This window comes from Elgaria multicarinata, chromosome 2 (assembly GCF_023053635.1).
Source record: "Elgaria multicarinata webbii isolate HBS135686 ecotype San Diego chromosome 2, rElgMul1.1.pri, whole genome shotgun sequence".
Lineage (NCBI taxonomy): Eukaryota > Metazoa > Chordata > Lepidosauria > Squamata > Anguidae > Elgaria > Elgaria multicarinata.
The window spans coordinates 56,929,181-56,949,180 of NC_086172.1; the positions used below are offsets into that span (position 1 = coordinate 56,929,181).

The 20,000-nt window shown below is 41.4% G+C and overlaps 1 protein-coding gene across 1 annotated transcript in view; it reads left to right on the forward strand.

The window, feature by feature from the left end:
• The window catches only part of GTDC1 (glycosyltransferase like domain containing 1), a 240,768-nt gene that overhangs the window by 219,591 nt on the left and 1,177 nt on the right, over positions 1-20,000 (forward strand). Inside the window, exons 10-11 of the mRNA XM_063116581.1 lie at positions 3,379-3,449; positions 4,162-4,253. Of these exons, the coding sequence (XP_062972651.1) occupies positions 3,379-3,449; positions 4,162-4,253 (163 nt within the window). The remainder of the gene's footprint in view (positions 1-3,378; positions 3,450-4,161; positions 4,254-20,000) is intronic.

Below are 20,000 nucleotides of genomic sequence, written 5' to 3' on the forward strand. Positions count from 1 at the left end.
AATGACTTTTATAATATACATTGTTGTTGTTGTTATTTACAGTATTTCTATACCACCAAATAACTGAAGCTTTCTGAGTGGTTCAGAAAAAATAAAACTATAAAATACACCTTAAGTATATAATTTAAACCACAAGATAAAACCACAATACAAAAGTGCAACCAGAATAAAACCGAGCAGAAATGAAGAGATCTAAAATACAGATTTAAAATGCAGATTTAAAATAGCCGAGTTAAAAGACTTGGATGGTAAAATGTTAAAATACTGGGAAAGTGAAAAGGTCTTCACCTGGTGAGGGAAAGAATATAATGCAGGTGCCAGACAAATTTCTCTGGGGAGCTCATTCTACAGCCAGGGTGCCACAGCAGAAAAGGCCCTCCTTCTGATAGTTTCTACCAGGTCTGTTCTTCATGGTTTGTTCTTCCTAACTCTTTTGGGAATATATTGACAGTAATTGTTTCTTTTCACATCAGCATGTAAAGTCATTTTCACATAAAAGGATTAATTCCAAATCCTATATTTTATCTGTCAAATTGCATAAATATTGGTTCCTAGTCTTACTAATTTGTGACACAGAAAGAGTCCTTCGGAAGGAGATGCTACAGTACTTTAATGATGACTCTAGCTGCAGCTTGTCCTGCTGTTCTGTTTCAGGAGAAGGAAATTAATTGAAAGTCACTTGCTTTTACATAATTTCACGATCTGAGTTATTATTAAAATCTCCACAGTCACTCCCCCCCTTTTTTTTTTGGCAATGAAAGGTATTTCTTAAATTCTCTACTCTTTGACATATGCCACAACAGTAATTAACAAGTTTACCAAGCTTCAATACATAGAGGTGACTTTTGCCTTTAACAGACATATGGGGCGTGATCCAATGCACCATAGATGGAGACCACATTTATAGGATTCATGGAACCCTACTTACCACATTCTACCATATACCTGCATGGGTATGTGCACAGGCAGCATCAGGAGCTTTTTTATTGGGGTGGGGGATGGGTGGTTGGGGCATAGCTGCCATATTCCCACTGAATCCTTCCCTCTGCACTTGGATCCTGAGTGCAAGTGAGCTGGTTTGTGTTCATTGCATTTGATGAAATAGGGTTGTGTTCAATTGTTGTCACCACACTAATGACATACTCTTTGATCCAGCAGAGGCTTCCATTAGTGCAACAAGTAGGGAGGCAATTTTGGGGCACCCAATTTCCCCATCCCCAACAACAACAACACTACCTCTCACATTGGGCGTCATCAGACAAGCGTTTTATTGCACGCTCATTACTGGGCACTCACAGATTTTTGCAGGGCCCTCCCACAATGTTATCTGCCTCTCATGCACCTCCCGCCCCTTCTAGCCTTCTTCGAGTGACAAAAAAAGCCCCCCAGTAAATCCGTATTATTTTTAAAGACAGAAGTTGCCGCTAGACTGTTGGTTGTTTTATTATGCATTTTATGGTTTTAATTTTTGTGAATTGCCCAGAGAGCTTCGGCTATTGGGCAGTATAAAAATGTAGTAAATAAATAAATAAATATCTTCTGCTGTCTGCAGGAGAAGAGGCACAATAAAGACGGTCCCTGAATGGACCATGTGCACTTTTTTACTTCCTGAGAGAAAGATGAAGTATCAAGCAACAAAAGCGGAGGTGGAGAATCGATGGTTGGCAAATGTGATTCTCCCCCCCCCCCCCGCGTCTGATGGAGCTCATTGTTCCAAATGGTTACCCAATCCCCGGGAAAAGTTATGGGGTGGCTGCAAGTGGGGAGGGGGCCTTCCTCCTCATTTGACTGAAATAAGCCTCCACTGGATCAAAGAGAATTCCATTAGCAGAGTGACAAACCGGATACAACCTAGAATCTTGGAAGCTCTTTGTATTTAGAATTTTATTGTGATGGTCATCTTCCATTTTAAATGAAAATGTGAGCAGCTAAATTGCAGTCAATGACAAATAAATTTTCCGAGACTGAAATGAAAAGGCTGGAAACAAAACCTGGAAATATATTGCTTTTCGTTTATTGTTGTTATTATTATTTATTGAATTTATATCCTGCCTTTTTTCCTCCAAGGAACCCAAGGCGGCGTACATAAATACTGACACTGTTATCAGGTTTCCTGGAGGAGAGACAAACCTTGAAGTTACAACACAAAAAAAAGTTCTCCGATTTGTTGGATGCAATTTAAAGAGTCTCGTAAAATAAACATATCATAAAAAAGGGTTTCAACTTCACTGAATAAATTCTGGCCAACGGAATTTACCGTTTTATCTTTAAAGTTTATTATATGTCAGATTAATGGTCATTACGCTAGAGGGGCAAACAAAGCAAAAACAATCCCGTTGTAACTGAGTCTTATGACTGCATGCAAATATTAACAAAATACTTTGATTGATTGTTTTTGGGGGAGGTGGTTGTAAAGTGTGGTTCAAGCATGCCCCACTGCAAATCACTTTTTTTAGCATCAGACTCCTTGGATAATATATTAGTAAGTAAAGGTTAGGTTATAATTAGTAATTAAAAGTATATATGCATATAGCGAAGTGGGTTCAATCTATTATGCGTTGTCAGATTCTCTTATGCAGTGTTTGAAAAGAGTCACTGAATTTCTTTCCATAAAGATAATGGCTGTAGCTAAGGAGTATATGCACGCCCATGCCAAGTCAATACTTGCACGGGAGCTTTTTAGTCATTTACCTGTTCACGGCAGGTACACACCACATCCAAAGCACTTTTGAAGTTTAAAAAGTTCTCCTGGGGAGACTTTCCTGGGGAGTCCAGGCCAAGGGCTGTTATGCCTGTAACCTAACCCCAAGTCCTCACGCGTGCTAGGGTGCGTGGGTCCTTCCCTCACTGAGCCACAACCAGTGGCTGCATTTCCATACACAGTTGCGTGTGTCAAAGTCTCATTGATCCTGATGTGTAAAACGGGCTGCTAAGTTACAGCGATTGTTCTCTTATGTCAGTTCACTACTATTTGTGGGTGACAGGATTTTGAAGAGTGTGTGGGTGAGGAATCAGTATTGTGGGTTCCCCATTTCTCCTCATTTGCTGTGAAGAAAAGCCTCCTTCCTTTATCATGTGCCTATCTGCTGATTATAAAAACGTGTTGAGCATTTTTGTTTTTGTTTCTGGTTTTTTTAAAATGGAGAGCTGTGCCTTGATTTATTCAGTGAACAAAACATATGCTTGCTGTTCTGTTCTATGTAATTCATGTGATCAATAAAATTATCTTTTAAAAAGAGCAACTTTGGCATTTAAGAAGATTACGCTGATGTACAGGGAATACGATGTTGTAGCCAACTTCTGTGCTGTTGGCCCAAAATATGCTTTGGGGCTCAATAATGTAATAATAGTACATAATCTACATTTTCCCCCTTTCAGGATTGAAGCTGTGTACTGTGGTTGCTATCCACTCTGCCCCAAAGCTTTGGTCTATCCAGAAATATTTCCAGGTAGTTTCTTGCCTATGCCTTTTCTTTTCTGTAGAGGTTTTAATTTATAATTAATTCTAAAATACAAAGTTTGAGAATAAACTTAAGCAAGAGCAATTGTTTATTTGGCAAGCTACCATGTTAGCGCTAAGGAATTTTTTAATGTGTTTTAATACATTAGACGAAGTTTATATTTACCATCTGTTCTTTCAAGATAACACAAAAGCAAGTTTTGAAATAGCATTCTTCATTGTTAGTATACACAGTCTATAATGATAGATTTTATTTTTTTAAAAAAAGGTCGCTTCGGCTGCGATAGCTTGCAGATTTTTTATAATGATATTCGGAGAGAAAAATTTAGGCCTGAAAAATCATACCAAATTATTTAAACAATTTAATACTTAATAATATGCAACCCCGCTACAGGATACACACTAATGTAGTAGCAGTTCTTTGAAAAATCTCATCACTAAATGTCTCACATATGCATTGTGTTACATTAGAATAATGTATTTTAATCACCCAAAGGAGATGTCTAAACAGCACAACTACACAGTCTTATTTAGCATTAAACATCCTTGTGAGCTGAGGTAACCTTATAAAATCATGCTTAAATAATGTAAAACACGAGGCGGCACAGAGCAATATGCATTTTTAATTAGTAAAGTGACTAATATCGAGTGTGTGCTTTGAGGTTTTTGTTTCATTAAAAATGTATCTGTTTTTCCTGCAGCTGAATATCTGTATTCTACACCTGAACAGCTTTTTAAAAGGCTTCAGAATTTCTGCAAGAGACCAGATATTGTTAGGAAACATCTCTATAAGGTATTTATTCAGAATAAGTATTACATGGAATTCTGCTATATTGAAGAATGCAGACAGAAAAAAAAGACCTACTCCTATTCCCCCCCTCCCCAAAAGAAGAGAAAACCAGAAAACATTTAATTAACAACCTAATGTTTAAAGGAAACATGCTAGGGAGGGATATTAGTTGTTACACTAACAAGGATTAATTACACTAGATGCCAGTTGTATTAACCTAAGGTCTTATGAAATACGTGCACTTAATGCATGCTACATGCTTTTTTTTAAAATTTATTGTTTTCTAAAATGACTGTCCTCTACGTTTGGACCCAAGAGGCTTATAAAAATGAACCTGGATTAATTTAATTCATTAGTTTAAAAGGAAGGTAAAAAAAGGAGAGATCCTACAATTATACTAATAAGGATAAGCTTACCTTCCTGTCTTAATTTAATCTCCATTGGTCAACGCTTTCAGGTGACTGACCAGGTTGAGTCCTGTTTTTCTCTTTTCCCTCTGTTTTAGGTTATTTCGATAATTAAAAAAAATACTTAACCCTTTACAACATTAATGTATTGAAAGAAGTAGGAAAAAAAGTTCAGTACCAAACAAATTTCTGTGTATGTATCAATTTTTGTGCCTTACATTTAAGAGTCATTTTTTCATCGTATGGAAAGAGATGACAATCATATAACATGACCCCTGCAAAACAGCAACCCCATGTCTCCTCGTTTTCTCTCTCCCTGTAACAATTGGTAATATACAATGAGTTACAAAATGGCGTAATAGAGTTGTGAATTTTCCTGTTGTCAGAAGTGCTAGCCAATGAAGAGGAATAAGGACAGGAGAACTCTGCATGCAATGACATTACATCACCTCTTTTGTGTTGCTGAACTTCCAGTAGGGAAAGGAGGAAGAGACATAGAACTGCTGCTTTTCTCAGCAACCTCGCACGTGCCATATTGTTAGCTCTGCCTTAAAATAGTAGATAGGGTTGTGTGAACTGAAGATTCTGGGGGTACCTGTTGTTGTTATTGGGATCTGACCTCCTCCGGTCACAAAAGTTCCTAGCTTTGAAACATTTTTGGGACATCTTCTCTTGATAACCATCATATACAGTGATTATGAACTTTCACTGCCCTTATATGAATGGGAAACTTACGATAAGCTTGAAATGCCATTGCCCAGATATATTTTGTTTTTGGTTTGAAGATTGTACACTGTTGGCAGGGGTAGTAGCTCTCACCTCCATCCTGCAGTGGTGGTGAGGGAGAATGCACCCACTAGGAAGACCTTCCAATGATGCTTTATGTCTGCACTGACTTTCGGGGCTGGCCCTGCCGTTAGACAAACTGTGGCGGCCACTTCAGGCAGCAGTTGCTGAGGGATAGGGAGCCATAGCAAGAAGTTCGAGGACAGAGGTGTGTATGCATCATGTGGCCTGTTCTGTCCACCCTTAAGCTAGTTTCCCCCTCTAGTATGGGGGAAGACCAACACTGAAGGAAAATTCAACTGGAAGTTTGTCAGCTTCTGTACATGGATGGGAGGGGTCACTAACTTTGCCTCAGGTAGCAACATGTATCGAGCCAGGCCTGCTGGCTCTTGATGACCTTTAGGTGTAATTCAAAATGATAGTTTTGATGTCTAACCTGTGGAGTCCGCCTCCTTCCTGATGTCCAATTATAATCCCCAATATAGCACTTTGTCAATAATGGTGGAGGGCCATACACCAACTCAAAATGACAAGGCCATATCAAGCAGCGTTATTGACAGCTGCATCATTGAAATGGCTCTTCCCCTCCCCCCCCTGTTGAAGCTGAGCTTGAGTATCTGCTGAGTGCCATAGAAGACCTGCTATTACAATTAGGTAGGTTGATGTTAACAGTTTAGGGAATATATGCTACATCTTCCATTGCACCCTTCCAATATTTGATACTACTATACAGACCCGGGTTTGCACAGATTGGAAAGGTCCTTACTTTGATACAGCAAAGCCTTCAAAGAAACATGCGTAGCTGTCAGAGTCAGAAACATTATGCACTCCCCTCTGAGTCCTAGGCATGGTCCGTGCCATGATGTATCCCTATAGCCCCCTGCTGGAGGGGTCTATTCACTCCATTCCCCTGATGAGGGCTGTCCCACATCAGTGGGGAGGTGGTAAGCATATAACTCTGTATCTTGACTACTAATCTCCGGTGGCTACAAACTGTATAGAATGCAAAGCTATGTGCTGATTAGGTAAGTCTTCCCCTAGTGTCTGAAGATGTTACTACAGGATTCAAACACATGGGAACATTTAAATTACTTTAAATTAATGTGTTTTTAAAAGAAAATAACCCTGAAGTGCACATCTCTAGGATCCCCTTAGTATGCATGTGAAGTTTCAGGTGTCTAGGGGCATGTCTACACCTACCAGCTATCCAGGATGGTGAGGGGAAGGATCTTGGGCTTTCCCACTTCCAGGATCGTCTCCCAGTGTCTAGATGGCCGTGTGATATCCCAGAAGGACATTGCAGCCGCCGTTTTTTTCCAATGAGGGAGAAGGAGCACAGTTGCACTCCTCCACAAAAAGGTAAAAATAATAATTAAAACCTCCAACCCCACCTCACCCTCGATGGGCATGGACTGCCCCCGTGCAGCTCCGTGCCCACTTTACGGTCCCCCGCTACATGTGGGGATGACAGTAGGACCTGGGAGCAGCAGCCACATGGCCCACACTCCGCGGGATGGTCCCAGGACTGCAGAAAAGTCAGGTTTTCCGTGGTTCCCTATATCCTGGGGAAAGTCCTTGCTCATCTTGGGTTCTCCCTGGGATCCCCTGTGTATCATGTGGCCACACAGGGACAATCTAGGGACTACCCTGGGACATAGGGCTGGTGTAGACATGCCCTAGGTTTCATGGTCTTGATACTATGGTGTGATGGATAGATAAACATACATCCTCTTTTATTACTATAGATTATTCCTTTTTTTAAAACAGACTGGCTCCTAGAATGGAGTGGAAATAAATATAAGCAAATATGGGTGCAGTCTACAAAGATGTTCTCTAGCACAAGGTTGATTGGTTTAAATGGGAACTAAGTCTGGTATTAGTTGTGCTCACGAAAAGTTCCTTACACTTTGCCATGATCTTGGACAGCTCCCATTCTTTTTTATGGGGCTTGCCCAAGAGAACATAGTGGTAAATTTTACCCTGAAAAAAATAAGTGATGCACTCATTCTAGGATGCTAATATCAAGTGAGCCAGTAAGATAGTTGGTAATGCTACTGATAAGCACATTCCTGACAATACAGTTGAGGACACGTTCGCTAGGAATGCTTTCTAGGGTAAAGGAGCAATATAATGCTGCCTCCCTTGCTAAGAAGTATTTCTGGCTCCTCCTTCAGATATATCTTCTGTACTTTCTTTCCCAATGCAGCACATCTGTACAAGAGAATGAGGTAATTTTGCTCTGTGTGCATGCAGTTTTTTCTGTGACCTAAAAGTGGACATTTACATAAGGGCAGACCAAAAGAGAATGTTGTTTCTGCAGGAAATGGTTAAACCTCAAGAAAAAAGGAGAGAACCAAAAATGCAATTTAACACCCAATTTCAAGCTCATTATCTTTCATTGTCTATTAACTTGGCAATGGTTCAGAAGGTAGCTCATAATAGTTTAAAATGCTGACTGAACACTTCCAGTGCTCAACATTACTTCTTGAGTCAATACTATTGCATAGCTATACATGGGAGGCTTCAAAGAGAAAAACAATCCTTAAATTTTTACCTTGACATTCACTTTTTCTTCAAGTGCAGTTAAACAGTTTTGTTTTACACGGCTTGCCTTTTCATGGCTGTGAATCTGCGGCTTTTGCACGTAAAACGTTCTGGGGAGAGTTTAAAAACCAGCATGTGCAGGACATCTATTGATATTTAAAGGGTAGAGTTTCCAAACCAGAATTCAGGAAGAAGAGATGGTCATTGTGCAATTCCCAATAAGTAAAATACTTCATTTGCTACAAGTGTCTCCTTTGTAGAACGTACTCCTTGCTGAATTATTTATGGGCAGAGTTACTGCCACAGACATGAAGTAGTTTATCACATCACTTTGGGCAGCATGTTAATAATTCCTGTTGAATGCAAGTATTAATTGCTCATAGTATAGTGGCAGCAGTGAATGGCCCTGGATAGGGGGAAATGAATATTGTTGGAGGGGTTCCGCTTCAACCCCTGATTCAAAACCTTGATATAGGAAAGAAATGTACTCACTTCATGAACTCTGTTAATGTGGGATCACACTAGCACATGAATAAATCGTTTCCTTCTGTTCTTTACCATTCTGGTGTCTTTTATCATTTGCAGAGATGCCACTTCCTGAGTTCTATCTCTTTGACACTTTTTAGTGTGTTCAAGAAATGGAACCTAGGATGCAACTATGGACATGAAGGGCTAAAACATGCAGATTTATTTATTTATTCATTTATTTGCTAACTTCTTTTACAATGACAATAATGCCTTTTGAGGAGGAGGAGGAGGAGGAGGAGGAGGAGGAGGAGTATTTGAATAACAACAATACCCCCACATTCATATGGTAGTATCCAGAGAAGCATGAGTGGATCAGGGCTTTCCTTTCTCCTTAGCTACACTGCAGCCCCTGTGTCCTCATCCCAAAAGCCATTTCTGAGGGCTGAGTGACCCTCTGGAGCTGCATGGAGTGGGACACAGTGGGCTGCAGCAGAACTGGCAAAATGGAGGAATGCTTGCCTTGCACAAGTACAGGTGCTTTTCTGCTTGTTCAAGACACCTTTGGATCCAAGCCATAAAATCAGAAACAGCTTGCAAAATTAATATGCCATCAAACCAAGATAAAAAGATAGCAAAGGAAAATAACAATAAGGAATGATTCAGTTCTCGGTGGCTCACATCATCTGTGCTAACACTGAGTTTCTGCAATGCATGGACAAACCCTCCTCTGCTCTCCAAATGAACAGCCTTTGCTTGCTTATATTTATATATTTTAATTTTTAGGCAAAATTTCTTGGCAATTCATAGAAACTTTAAAAATGGTTACTGTTAGCAAAATGCACGAAGCTAACAGAATGCTGATCCTGTTTCTTCTCCATCTACTGACTGCTGGAAGTCCAACCCATGTCATGTAAAATGAACCCACATTTTTTTAAAATGTTATCTAAGTAATGTTTGTGAAAGATGCTTCCATTTTATCTCCTAGGGAAAGAAGTTCCACATTTATGGGCCAGACACCAAAACCATCAGCTCTAAACTTTTTCTCGATTTCCAAAATGGGCTTAAGTTGCCTCTTTGAAGCAGTTAGTTGAAGGGTGTTTTAAAATTTGATTTTATACAAATGAAAACAATTCCCAATCCCAAAGGCTTCTCAATCTAATTTCTAAATTCCATCCTCTCCCCCCTCCAAATCCTATTATTCTGTTTCCTAAAAACTACTCTCCCAACCTCATTTATCATGGTTTTTTTATATGTATCCTGTTTTTTATTATTGTTTTGCTGCAGGAAGAAAGAGCAGCATTTTTTTTTCTGTTGACCAACGTGCATAAAAAAACAATACTCTTGTTTGCTTTTGTGTTTTCCCTTGTCTCCACCAATATAAAAGTGGGAAAACCACCGCACATCTGTCTGCATTCCTCGTGCATTTCTAACCCGGTCCATTGTATTCAACCTGTACTATTCCTGACTCATAGTTTTTGTCTAATCCTTCCTCATATAAATATATAATGCGCACATTTCACACTTACCATCTTCAAATAGGTTTGCTCTTTGGCAGGCTCATGGTTCAGTCTTCAGGTCTTCTGTTCATTTCCTAAGCACAATTTGAATTAGGTGTGAAAACCAGGAAAGACTGGAGAGGTTGACTTCTAAACTATGGTGCAAAGTATACGGTTTGGAGTACCCCTCACTATCAGTTTGGCCGTGGCCCTGACAGACCGCCCTACAGTTGGAACGCAGCTTTTTTCTTCTGACTCTTTCAAAATCTTTTCTACTGCAATTAGTTATTTAAAGTTCAAAATCAAGTGATGTTCTGGTAAACAAACACAAAAGTTGGAAAGCAAACAAGATTATTTCACTCTTCCTACACTTTGGCCGTTAGAAAAACTAGTATTCTTTCTTCCTGCTGTCTAAAATAAAACCACACAAATAGGATCAATAAGATAGTCGGGGGGTTTGGTTACCTTCTCTCTCTCTTTCTGTGCTTTTGCCACAAGCTCATTAATAATATAATCTAAAACAGTCAAATGCATTGCTGCCTTAGTTTGTCAATTATATGCAGTACCCTTGCCAAGTTATAAAGTTAGAGGCAAAAGGGAGACAGAATTATGCTTGCTACAAAAAGGCAATCAACTTAAGCAATAAGCCACAAGAGCGTGTGTTCTGGGTAAGCCTTAGGTGCATTGTTCGTTACAAAGTGAAGCCAAGTATTACTAAATGTTGATGTCTATCAGAACACAGGGCTCCAAGCATGTTGCATGGTTTAGTGGCAGTAAAATCCCAAAGCAACACCCTTCCCCCTGAAAGCCCACATGTTAATAACCTCTGCTCTCTAAATCTAACCAAATAGGTAAAACGAGATCTTTTATTGGATCCACTTCTGTTGGCAAATACTATGCAAACTTTCGCCTGAGAATACTTTTGTGTGTTACTCCAAAGCTTTGTAGTCCCCAAACCAACAAAATAAGAGCTACTGCTTTTTTTTACTGCTGTTGTCACTCTCTCTAACAGTTTTGGGGTGTGTGTGTGTGTGTGTGTGTGTGTGTGTGTGTGTGAGAGAGAGAGAGAGAGAGAGAGAGAGAGAGAGAGAGAGAGAGAGAGAGATTGGGCCTGTTCACATAACACCTTAAGCTAGCTCTTTTGCAGCAAATGGTTAGTGAGTGTACTTAAACCATGGTGATTTAGCCACCATGTTTAGGAATGGTTCACACAACATGCTAAGCCATAATGTTTAGCTCGAAATGCTTAACCACTGTGGATTAGCATGTCATCTGAACAGGGTCACAACCTCGATAAACGTAATTTAGGATATCATTTCCATAGGGTGATCTAAAAATTAGGAGAAGCTAAATGGTATTGTGGGAGCTGTGTGTAAAATCACTCGTGTAAAAACACTAAATTTGTTTCTGTACGCATATTAAGTAACCAAAGCAGAAATTAACATTAGATTCTTTGTTGATGAACTGGTGACCTGTCACCTGGTTAATCTGACACAAAACAATATTTCTGGAACACTTGTTTACTATAAGTCAATCCCCCAATTTATTCATCTAAAGTTTTCAAGTGGAATAAATTATGCAAATTAAAAAAATGTTATATTTGATCTAATAAATCAATCTTTATTGTATTATTTCTTTTATTTCCTTTTAAATTTTTTATGGTGAATATCAACAAACAAAACAGAAAATACATCATGAAAACAAAAAAGAAACCATAGATTGTGGATATAGAATTATCTTCATTTCCATCGTATGCACTGTTTAAAAAAACCATGCCTTTTGGTTAATCATAACAGCCTTGTTAGTGTTCACATTTCAGTTACTGCTTTTTTTGGCTATTTCTTCAAGTTCATTACCACACTTACATGGGACATTTTCAGGGATCAGATAAGTTCATTCTGCACATCTAATGTCCCTTAAGGCACATGACATCTGATCAATCCCATCAAGGTTTCCTGCCAAATGCACTGCTAACAGTGAAGTAATCTGCACCACTGAAGTGTGTTACTGGTGTATCTTTTTCAACACCACAGAATGACTTATTACATAGAGATCTCAGTTCATACTTTTGGTTTGGCACTTTAGCGGGAACTGGCAGGGAAAATACCCTCATTCTGAAGAATAGGTCATCAAAGCAATAAGCAAATCAGGCATGCTAACTGTGGATCCCTGGTGCGTTTTCTCACTTCAGGTGATTCTATTCTACTACATCTGAGCTTTGTATTGCTCTCATATATATCTTGCTTCAGTTCTACATACAGTTCTTGATCATCTGTCATCTTCTGATTCTACCAAATAAGACTTCTTGGTATTCAATCCAAAGGTTTCCTTCACATCAGTAAAGGTTATTGAAGGGCTCTCTCTTTTGATTGTATTTCTCATGTAGCAGTTAACTTTCATCGTTGGTGTAAGTAAAGAAGCAAGAATGCAGAACAGCTTTCCCCAACCTGGTGCTATCCAGACGTTTTGGACTACAACTCCCTGGATTCTGGACCATTGGTCATGCTGGCTGATTCTGATGGGAGTTGGAATCCAAAACATCTGGAAGGCACCAGGTTGAGAAAAGATGATATACAGGGAACTGAATTATAATTGTAAGACAAATGTGCACCTCATCCAGTACTGTCTAACTGGAATCCCAGCATATACATTTCAATTAAGTGGTAACAAGACACTCTAGTAGAAGAGGTGGGGTGTGCTGGGACTTGATTCAACCTATTCTCTCGCCCAACAGAACTGAGCATGGATATGTCAATAAGGCAGCAAAAGATACTACCTTTTCTCTGATCTAGTTCACACATAACAAGAAGCCACTGTGAGTGAATTTCCCCATGGGGCCTCTTGTTGCGTTGGCCTTTTTTTTTTTTAATATTTGAGATGTGGCAGGGGCACTCTGCAGCTTGTCTTATGTGATGGTGGTGTTTTTGGGGTAGTTAACAAGCCACCCACAACCTTATAACAGCACATGGGTTCTGGGTGGCTTGTCAACCATCCCAACAACCCAACCTTGCTGGGTTCACACATAATAACAAGCTATGGCATGCCCCTGCCATGAGTCAAATATTCAAAATGGCAGCCACCACAACGAGAAGCTTCATGGGGAAAGAAGCCACATGGTGGCTTCTTGTTACATGTGAACCACACCCCTCTCTCTTTCTCTGACTGACACACACACCCCTGATAGTCTTTCTATCAAGAAATGCTTGAGAAGCAGAAAGAAAATAAGAAAGCTTTCATTCTGCTTTCTCCAGACTAATGTCATTGATAGCCATCCTGGCCAGAAACATGTAATGTGTAACAAGGTTAGTGTTTGTTTTGTAACCTTGAAGTTTTTCAGAAGCTTATAAATGGTTCCTCAATTAGCATATCAGGAATGGCAAAGAAGCTTTCCTGAAAAACAATTTGGCCATCACTTACTTGGGCACTTACCCTGGGCATTATGCAGCTGGAGAGGAGCAGGGATGCCTTTTGGATGCATTCTGGGATGCACTCAGTTCACATGAAGTGATGGGGAGGCCAGTTTCTCCATTCTGGCTTGTATTATCAGACTGTGGCTGGATCTACACTATTGCTTTAAAGCGCTTTATAACAGTTTTAAAGTGCTTTAAAGCAGTTAAAGCGCTTTATAACTGTTATAAAGCGCTTTAAAGCAGTAGTGTAGATCCGGCCTGTGTTTCCTAGAACTTGCCCAAGAATCCACAGCAGCACACACAGAGGTTTCAGAGAGGTTCCTTGGCAGACAAGCTGGACCGGGCAGCTTCCTGATTTATGGTCTGATGTCTTTGTCAATTTCATGGTGCCATAGCTAAACCAAAAGATGATGATTGTTGATGATTAATACCCTGTCTTTCTTTCATGATGAAACTCAAGGCAGTGTACATCGGATTCCCAGCCAGTCTCCCATCTACAGTAGGCACTGGCCAAACCCAGACTTGCTTAGCCTCAGCAAGATGGCTGCATCATGTGCCTTCAGACATATCTTGGGTAAATGTGCATTTGAAAGGGAGAGCAAGAGAAGTTTAGCCAATAATAGTGGCTCCTGGACATTTTAAAGTTATGCACCACTTTGCATTTAATTGTAACATACATGTGCTTCCAACTACAAACACACATCTATGAGCAATGCTTCTTCCCTTAGCTGCTTTCTTCTTCTCCTTTCCCCAACCCTCCACCAGGAGCAGCAGTCTATCTGACCTAGTTTGCATAATCACCACAAGCCACAGTGGCTTGTTGTGAGACACGGTATCTACCACAATTGTGCCAGGGTAGACACGGTGTCTACCCTGGCACAATTTGCAAAATCACTGCCTGGCTGCAGCTTATTCTGTCATAACCTAGGCAGCATGACTTGTTGGAAGCTTAAACAATCCTCCAGTAATCCTACAACAGCTCATGGATTATTTGAGGGTGGTTTAACCCTCCAACAAGCCATGCTGCCCTAGTTCAGACAACACAATAAGTCATGACCGATCTCTTCCGGAAGGCCTACCTAGTCGAATTTTAAGATGCCTGGCTTTTATTTTCATAACGTATTAGTTTTTATATATTTTTAATCAGTTTTATGTATTTTACTGTATTTTATAGTATTTTTGTATTTAATGTTGTTCCCCGCCTCAATCCAAAGGGAGGCAGGTAAGAAATAAATAAATAGATGATGATGATGATGATGATGATGATGATGATGATGATGATGGCTGGGCTGTGATTATACAAATCGTGTCTAGTACACAACATGGCTCACAACAAGCCACCGGGCTTGTTTAAGCCACAGTGTTTTGTTGCAATCATCTGAACCGGCCCATAATCTAGGAATCATCATCTAGGAGTTATTTGTAGAAGGAAACCAACGTAGGACGCATAGCAACCCAACTTTAAGGACAGAATGGGAGAGAGGACAAAATGTAGAGTGAAATGGAGGGGGTAGATATGAACCCCCAATTGCATATAACAGATACTGAGGGCGTTACTAGACGAGGCTCTAGCACGCGTTACCTTCCGCAGTCACATCGAGGCTTCCAGATGATGTTCACGAGGATCTGCCGTTATCCTGCAGTGAAGCCTCTTTCTCCCGACTTTAAAAAAGTGAGTTCTAGTGCGCCTTTTCCTGCCGTCCTGCGGTAATGTGAGGTCACTGCGGTCCGCACTGGGCAGGAAAAGGTGTGCTAAGGGGGAGTGGTCAGCGGCTTCGGTCAAGCCGCCTCCGCCATTTGCGCGCAGTCCGCCAGCTGGGGCAGCACGGCGGAGCGGCTTTTTTTTATTATTCCCCCAGTGACAGTTTGCGCAGGAACGGAGGAATGGAAAAGTGGCTGGTGACTCCTTGCGGTGGGCAGCTACCGTGGCCGCATAATGGCGGTGCTGTACGCTGCCTGTTAGTGTGGGTACCAGGCTGGCAGAGGGCAGAGCTGTTTGTGGGCTGCTGCCATGGCTACGGCCAGATGTGGGTTGGCTCCTTGGGATGGGGCACAGGGCACAGAGACGGTCATCGCCGCCGACACCTCAGAGGCATGATGGGAGATGTAGGCACAGAGTGCCCATGCAGACGATTGACCTTGGGTCATATTACACCCGCCACGACCCCCATCAGGAAGTGACCGCATCAATGTTGACCCTCAACAGCACCAGCAGCACTTCAGCTGGCACTGCCACTGCCGCTGCTGCCGGGGCCGGCGGCGGCATCGCTGACGGCTGCGCAAGTTTGCGGTCTTTCGGACTTGCGCAAACCGTGCAGCGAGCGGAAAAAAAAGCCGCGGCAATCAGGCCGGTGTGGCTGCGCAACCGTGCTCGCGGCGGCAGCAGCACAACCAGCGCAAACTTCCGCCACAAATCGAAGGCAGGTGTGGAGCATGAGGCGTCACGGCTGAATGGGAAAATCCGCTTTCACCACTCCTCAACGATGGAACACCTGGTAGGTCTAGCAAAGCCCTGAGTGTGGAAGGGGAATAGGCTTCCTGTGAGGCATTTGCTTCTTTCAGTCCTGAGATAGAATATCTAAAGCAGCCTTCCACAACTTGTCACCTTCCAGATGTTTTGGATTTCAACTCCCATCAGCCCCAGCCAGCATGGCCGATGTTCAGGAATACTGGGCATTGTGGTCCAAGACATCTGGAGCGGATCAGATTTGGGAATGTTGGTCTAGAGCCATGTTGGTTACGTGTTTCTATCTCCACCCCCACCCCACCCCTGACTGTTCAGTTTTAATTCCCTCATGTTCTTATTGCAGCCCACAGAGACAAAAATGAAAGGCAAAGTTTTGTGGAGCACAAAGTGACACTCAAAGGTGCCGTAGGAAGAAATGCGGCCATACTGAGTAGCAGAACCTTCAGTATAAAAGCAAGGGCATTGAACTCTCTATTACAAAACTATACTGGGAATACAAGCTTCCAGCATTCTTTAGGGAGGGAATTAAAACTGGCGGATGAGTTACAAATGTTTGAGAAAGGGCATCTGAGCACATAGGGGAATAGGGTAAGAGTTGAGTCTTTTGAGCCCGTGGAACATGGCAGGATAGGGAGAAAGAAATAAAATAGTTTTTACAAGGAATAATAATTTAATTTTACAAAAGGGACATTAACAGTAGATTGCAAAAGGCACTGGTGACCTCTTTCCTACTATTTAATTCAGTTGATCTGCAGAAAGTATGCCTTTTTTTTCTCTCCCCGCCCCCAAAAGGATGGCTATGTTGCCTAACACTTTCTTCCAAAATCAGAGTATTTGGTTGTGCAACAGAGCAGGCAGTTAGAGGTTGAAAGTAAAAACTCTCCATGAAGAATCAAAATTTCACTGTAGATCATATTTATGTTATTATTTGTCACAAAGTGTAGGGGACATTATTAGTGTAATCTTCCACTTTCCACTGTTTCCTCTTCATTTTGATACTCTCGATTTTCAAAGCTATGTTGTTGACTGCTTCCTGCTTCCTAGATGCTTATACAGAAACGGATACTGGATTTTTTGTTTAGGGTAACTTGTTTTTCATTGGTTGTCAGCTGTGCCCTGCAACTGGCATGTGCCTCTAAGGACAAATTTTTAAAAGGAAAGAGAGAAAGAATGAGAGTGAGAAAGGTCACAATTCTTTTCTTTTTTTAAAAATAAGACATTTGGATTGTTATAAAAGGAAAGATAAAAAAGGTTATTTATTTATTTTAAGTATATTTTATATCACCCTTCAATTATATTCCCAGGGTGGTTTACCAATAAGAATGGAACAATTAAAATAGAAATACATTTTTTTAAAAAAAATTAAAAATCTAGAATCCGCAAAATTGTAAAAGCAACATAGAGCGGTCAGCAAGATTGAAATTGCATCTTAAACAGCTTGGGAAAATAAAAACATCTTTGCCTGGCACCCAAAAGACAATGACTCTTGCTAAGCCAGGGTGGTTAAGCACTTTGAGCTAACATTATGGCTTAGTGTGTTGTGTGAACCGTTCCTAAACATGGTGGATACATAATTCATGGTTTAAACATGCTCACTAACCATTTGCTGCAAAAGCGTTAGCAACCTAACCATGGCTTAGCATGTTGTCTGAACAGACCCATCAGAATAAGTGTAGTAGTAGAATTAGGTCATTTTAGACTCTGGACTGAATGTTCTTATGTGGGGGCAGGAGGGCTTTAGACAGCCACATGTATTACTTCAGTTGTGAAACACAGAACTAACATTTCTCTTCTCCCCCCACAGCTGTCATTCCATTGCTTACAACTAACATTCCTGATACGTTAGAACAACAACACTGTTTGCCAAACCTGGTTTTTTAACAATACTTTGTCCATGTGTAATTTACATTTAAATTCACTTAAATCGTAACACCATCATGACAGCAAGAATGGACTTTGTTGCTCATCACATCCCAATCTTTGGGTGGTCATATGGGCTCACCTGGATTGTGATGCCCTGGACATTAGTTGCAGCACTGGGAAGGTGCCTGACAAACCTCTCTAGGGAGAGCACTCCACAACCGAGGAGCCACCAGGTAGCAACCCACCTCACTTGCAGGAACCCCTCCATTGAATAACTTCATGTGAAAGTAGGGTACAAATGGAGAAAGACACTCCTTCAAGTACCATGGTCCTAAGCCATGAAGGGCTTCATAGGTCAACACCAGCTCTTTGAATAGGCCTAGAAATGGACTGAGAGTCAGTGCAATTGGTATAGCACAGGCATAATACAGTCACAACAGCCAATCCCACTTGGTGATCTATCAAAGATGGTCAGAGGAGAAAAAGGAGTTCAGGGCTGGAGTTTATATTTCTGATGTGAAGATAAAGAATGATGTCTTAACTTCTCTGTTGGTCATTTCATTGTAAGAAGTCATATGGAATATGCACTAACAGCCATAATCTTATGCTCTGCCACTCCACTGGCCAAGTACATAGTTGGAAGCTCTTCGCATGATCCCTCATCCCTACTCTGTGCTTGGGGTGGAGAAAGAGGGCAATGATAGACCTTGATCTTGTGCTGAGTCTGTGGTTCAGCACATGATTGAGGACATGACACTATAGCCTGAGATCTCAATGATATAGGGCAGGATACAAATGTTTGAATAAATAATAAATAAAACAAAAAAAAATGTTCACATAGCTACCAAGGCTAGCCAAACTTTGTAGACCTGTACCTGTGTAGGACTGATTGGGCCAGAACCATTAATCTTGAAGACAGGATGTGGGCAACATTAAATGGATCAGGACTTAATTTAGACAGGACCCAGGGTAGGCAACCTAAAGTATAGGAAATAGAGAAACTGGTGGCCTGGGAGGGGGAGATGAGGGTGGAGGAAAAACTTGACACCTGACAGCAGTTGAGAGGCAAAGATCGGTGAGAAACTAGGAGAAAGGGAAGAAAGAATGACAGAGCACTGCATAAAAGTCAGCGCTGGGAAATGGACTTGGTTCAGTGGGAAGAGGAAGAAAAAAGAGGTGGGGTTGTTTGAGGTGGGGTTATATAATAGCAGAGGAAGAGAAAGGGAGGGAGAGAAAGAAAGAGGGAGGGAGGGAGAAAGAGAAAGAAAGAACAGAAAGGTTCTCTGCTCTTACCATTGGCTGACCATGCTTCACATTGCCCATTTGCCTTCAGATTGGTGTTCACAAGCCAGGCCTCAAAGAGCACATGCAGAGAGTACGTGGCTGTCTTAATGTCATCTTTGCTCCCGGGTGGCTCCAAACCTGCGCTGCGTCAGTTACACAACACTGCCTCTGATTTGGAGCCATCCTAGGGCAAAGAGCCAGAGACCCAAAGCAGAAACGTTGGGGAGTTACCCTGGCTTTTCCTGGCCGAGCGAGGTCAGCAATGCTCTTCCCCGTCTGTCCTCGCGCAGGCGCTGTGCTGTGGGATGTTTCCCAGGAGGAAGGCGGCGGCCTCATGGCTGCCAGGAAGCTCAGGCTGCCTTCCCCAGTGGGGATTATTTACCACCAGTGATACCGTGGGGTTTGGTGGCAGAGCGGTGCCAACTTGGTGCCATGAAGACAGCCTGTAGGTATACCACGACATAAAATTCCAGAATATTCATGCAGGTGAGCCGAGCTGCACAGTGCAAGAGATGAAAGATTCCTCACTGAAGACTAAATTAGACCTAAAATGGTAGATACATGATTTGGGACCTCTCAGTGTTACAATCCATGCTTAAAAGTAGCTGTGGGACCAATTTAGATTTGGACTATGGCGCTGAGGGAGGGGGGGGTAGGATAATCCTTCCACACCTGTCCCATTTCCCCAATTAAAATTCCTCCTGCTGACCCCTCCCTCATGCTCCTATGGAGGGGCAGAGAGACTGGGACAAGATGCACACCTCTCTTTTATTTCCCCTCCAGAGCTAATAACAGCTTTTTTTAATGAAGGAAGTATTATTTAAATAGAGAAGAATGGCAAGTAAACCACCCTGTAGCTCTGATCCAAATTGGCCTCCTCCTCTGCAGCTACTTTTAAACAAAGAAAAAGATGCCCAGGATCTGATCATGTCCAGTTTGGTCTTCAGCCTACCAATCAAAATAGCAGTAGCATTTTTGATGGAATGCTGTTTGACTATAGCAGTTAACGAGACACCAAATTATTT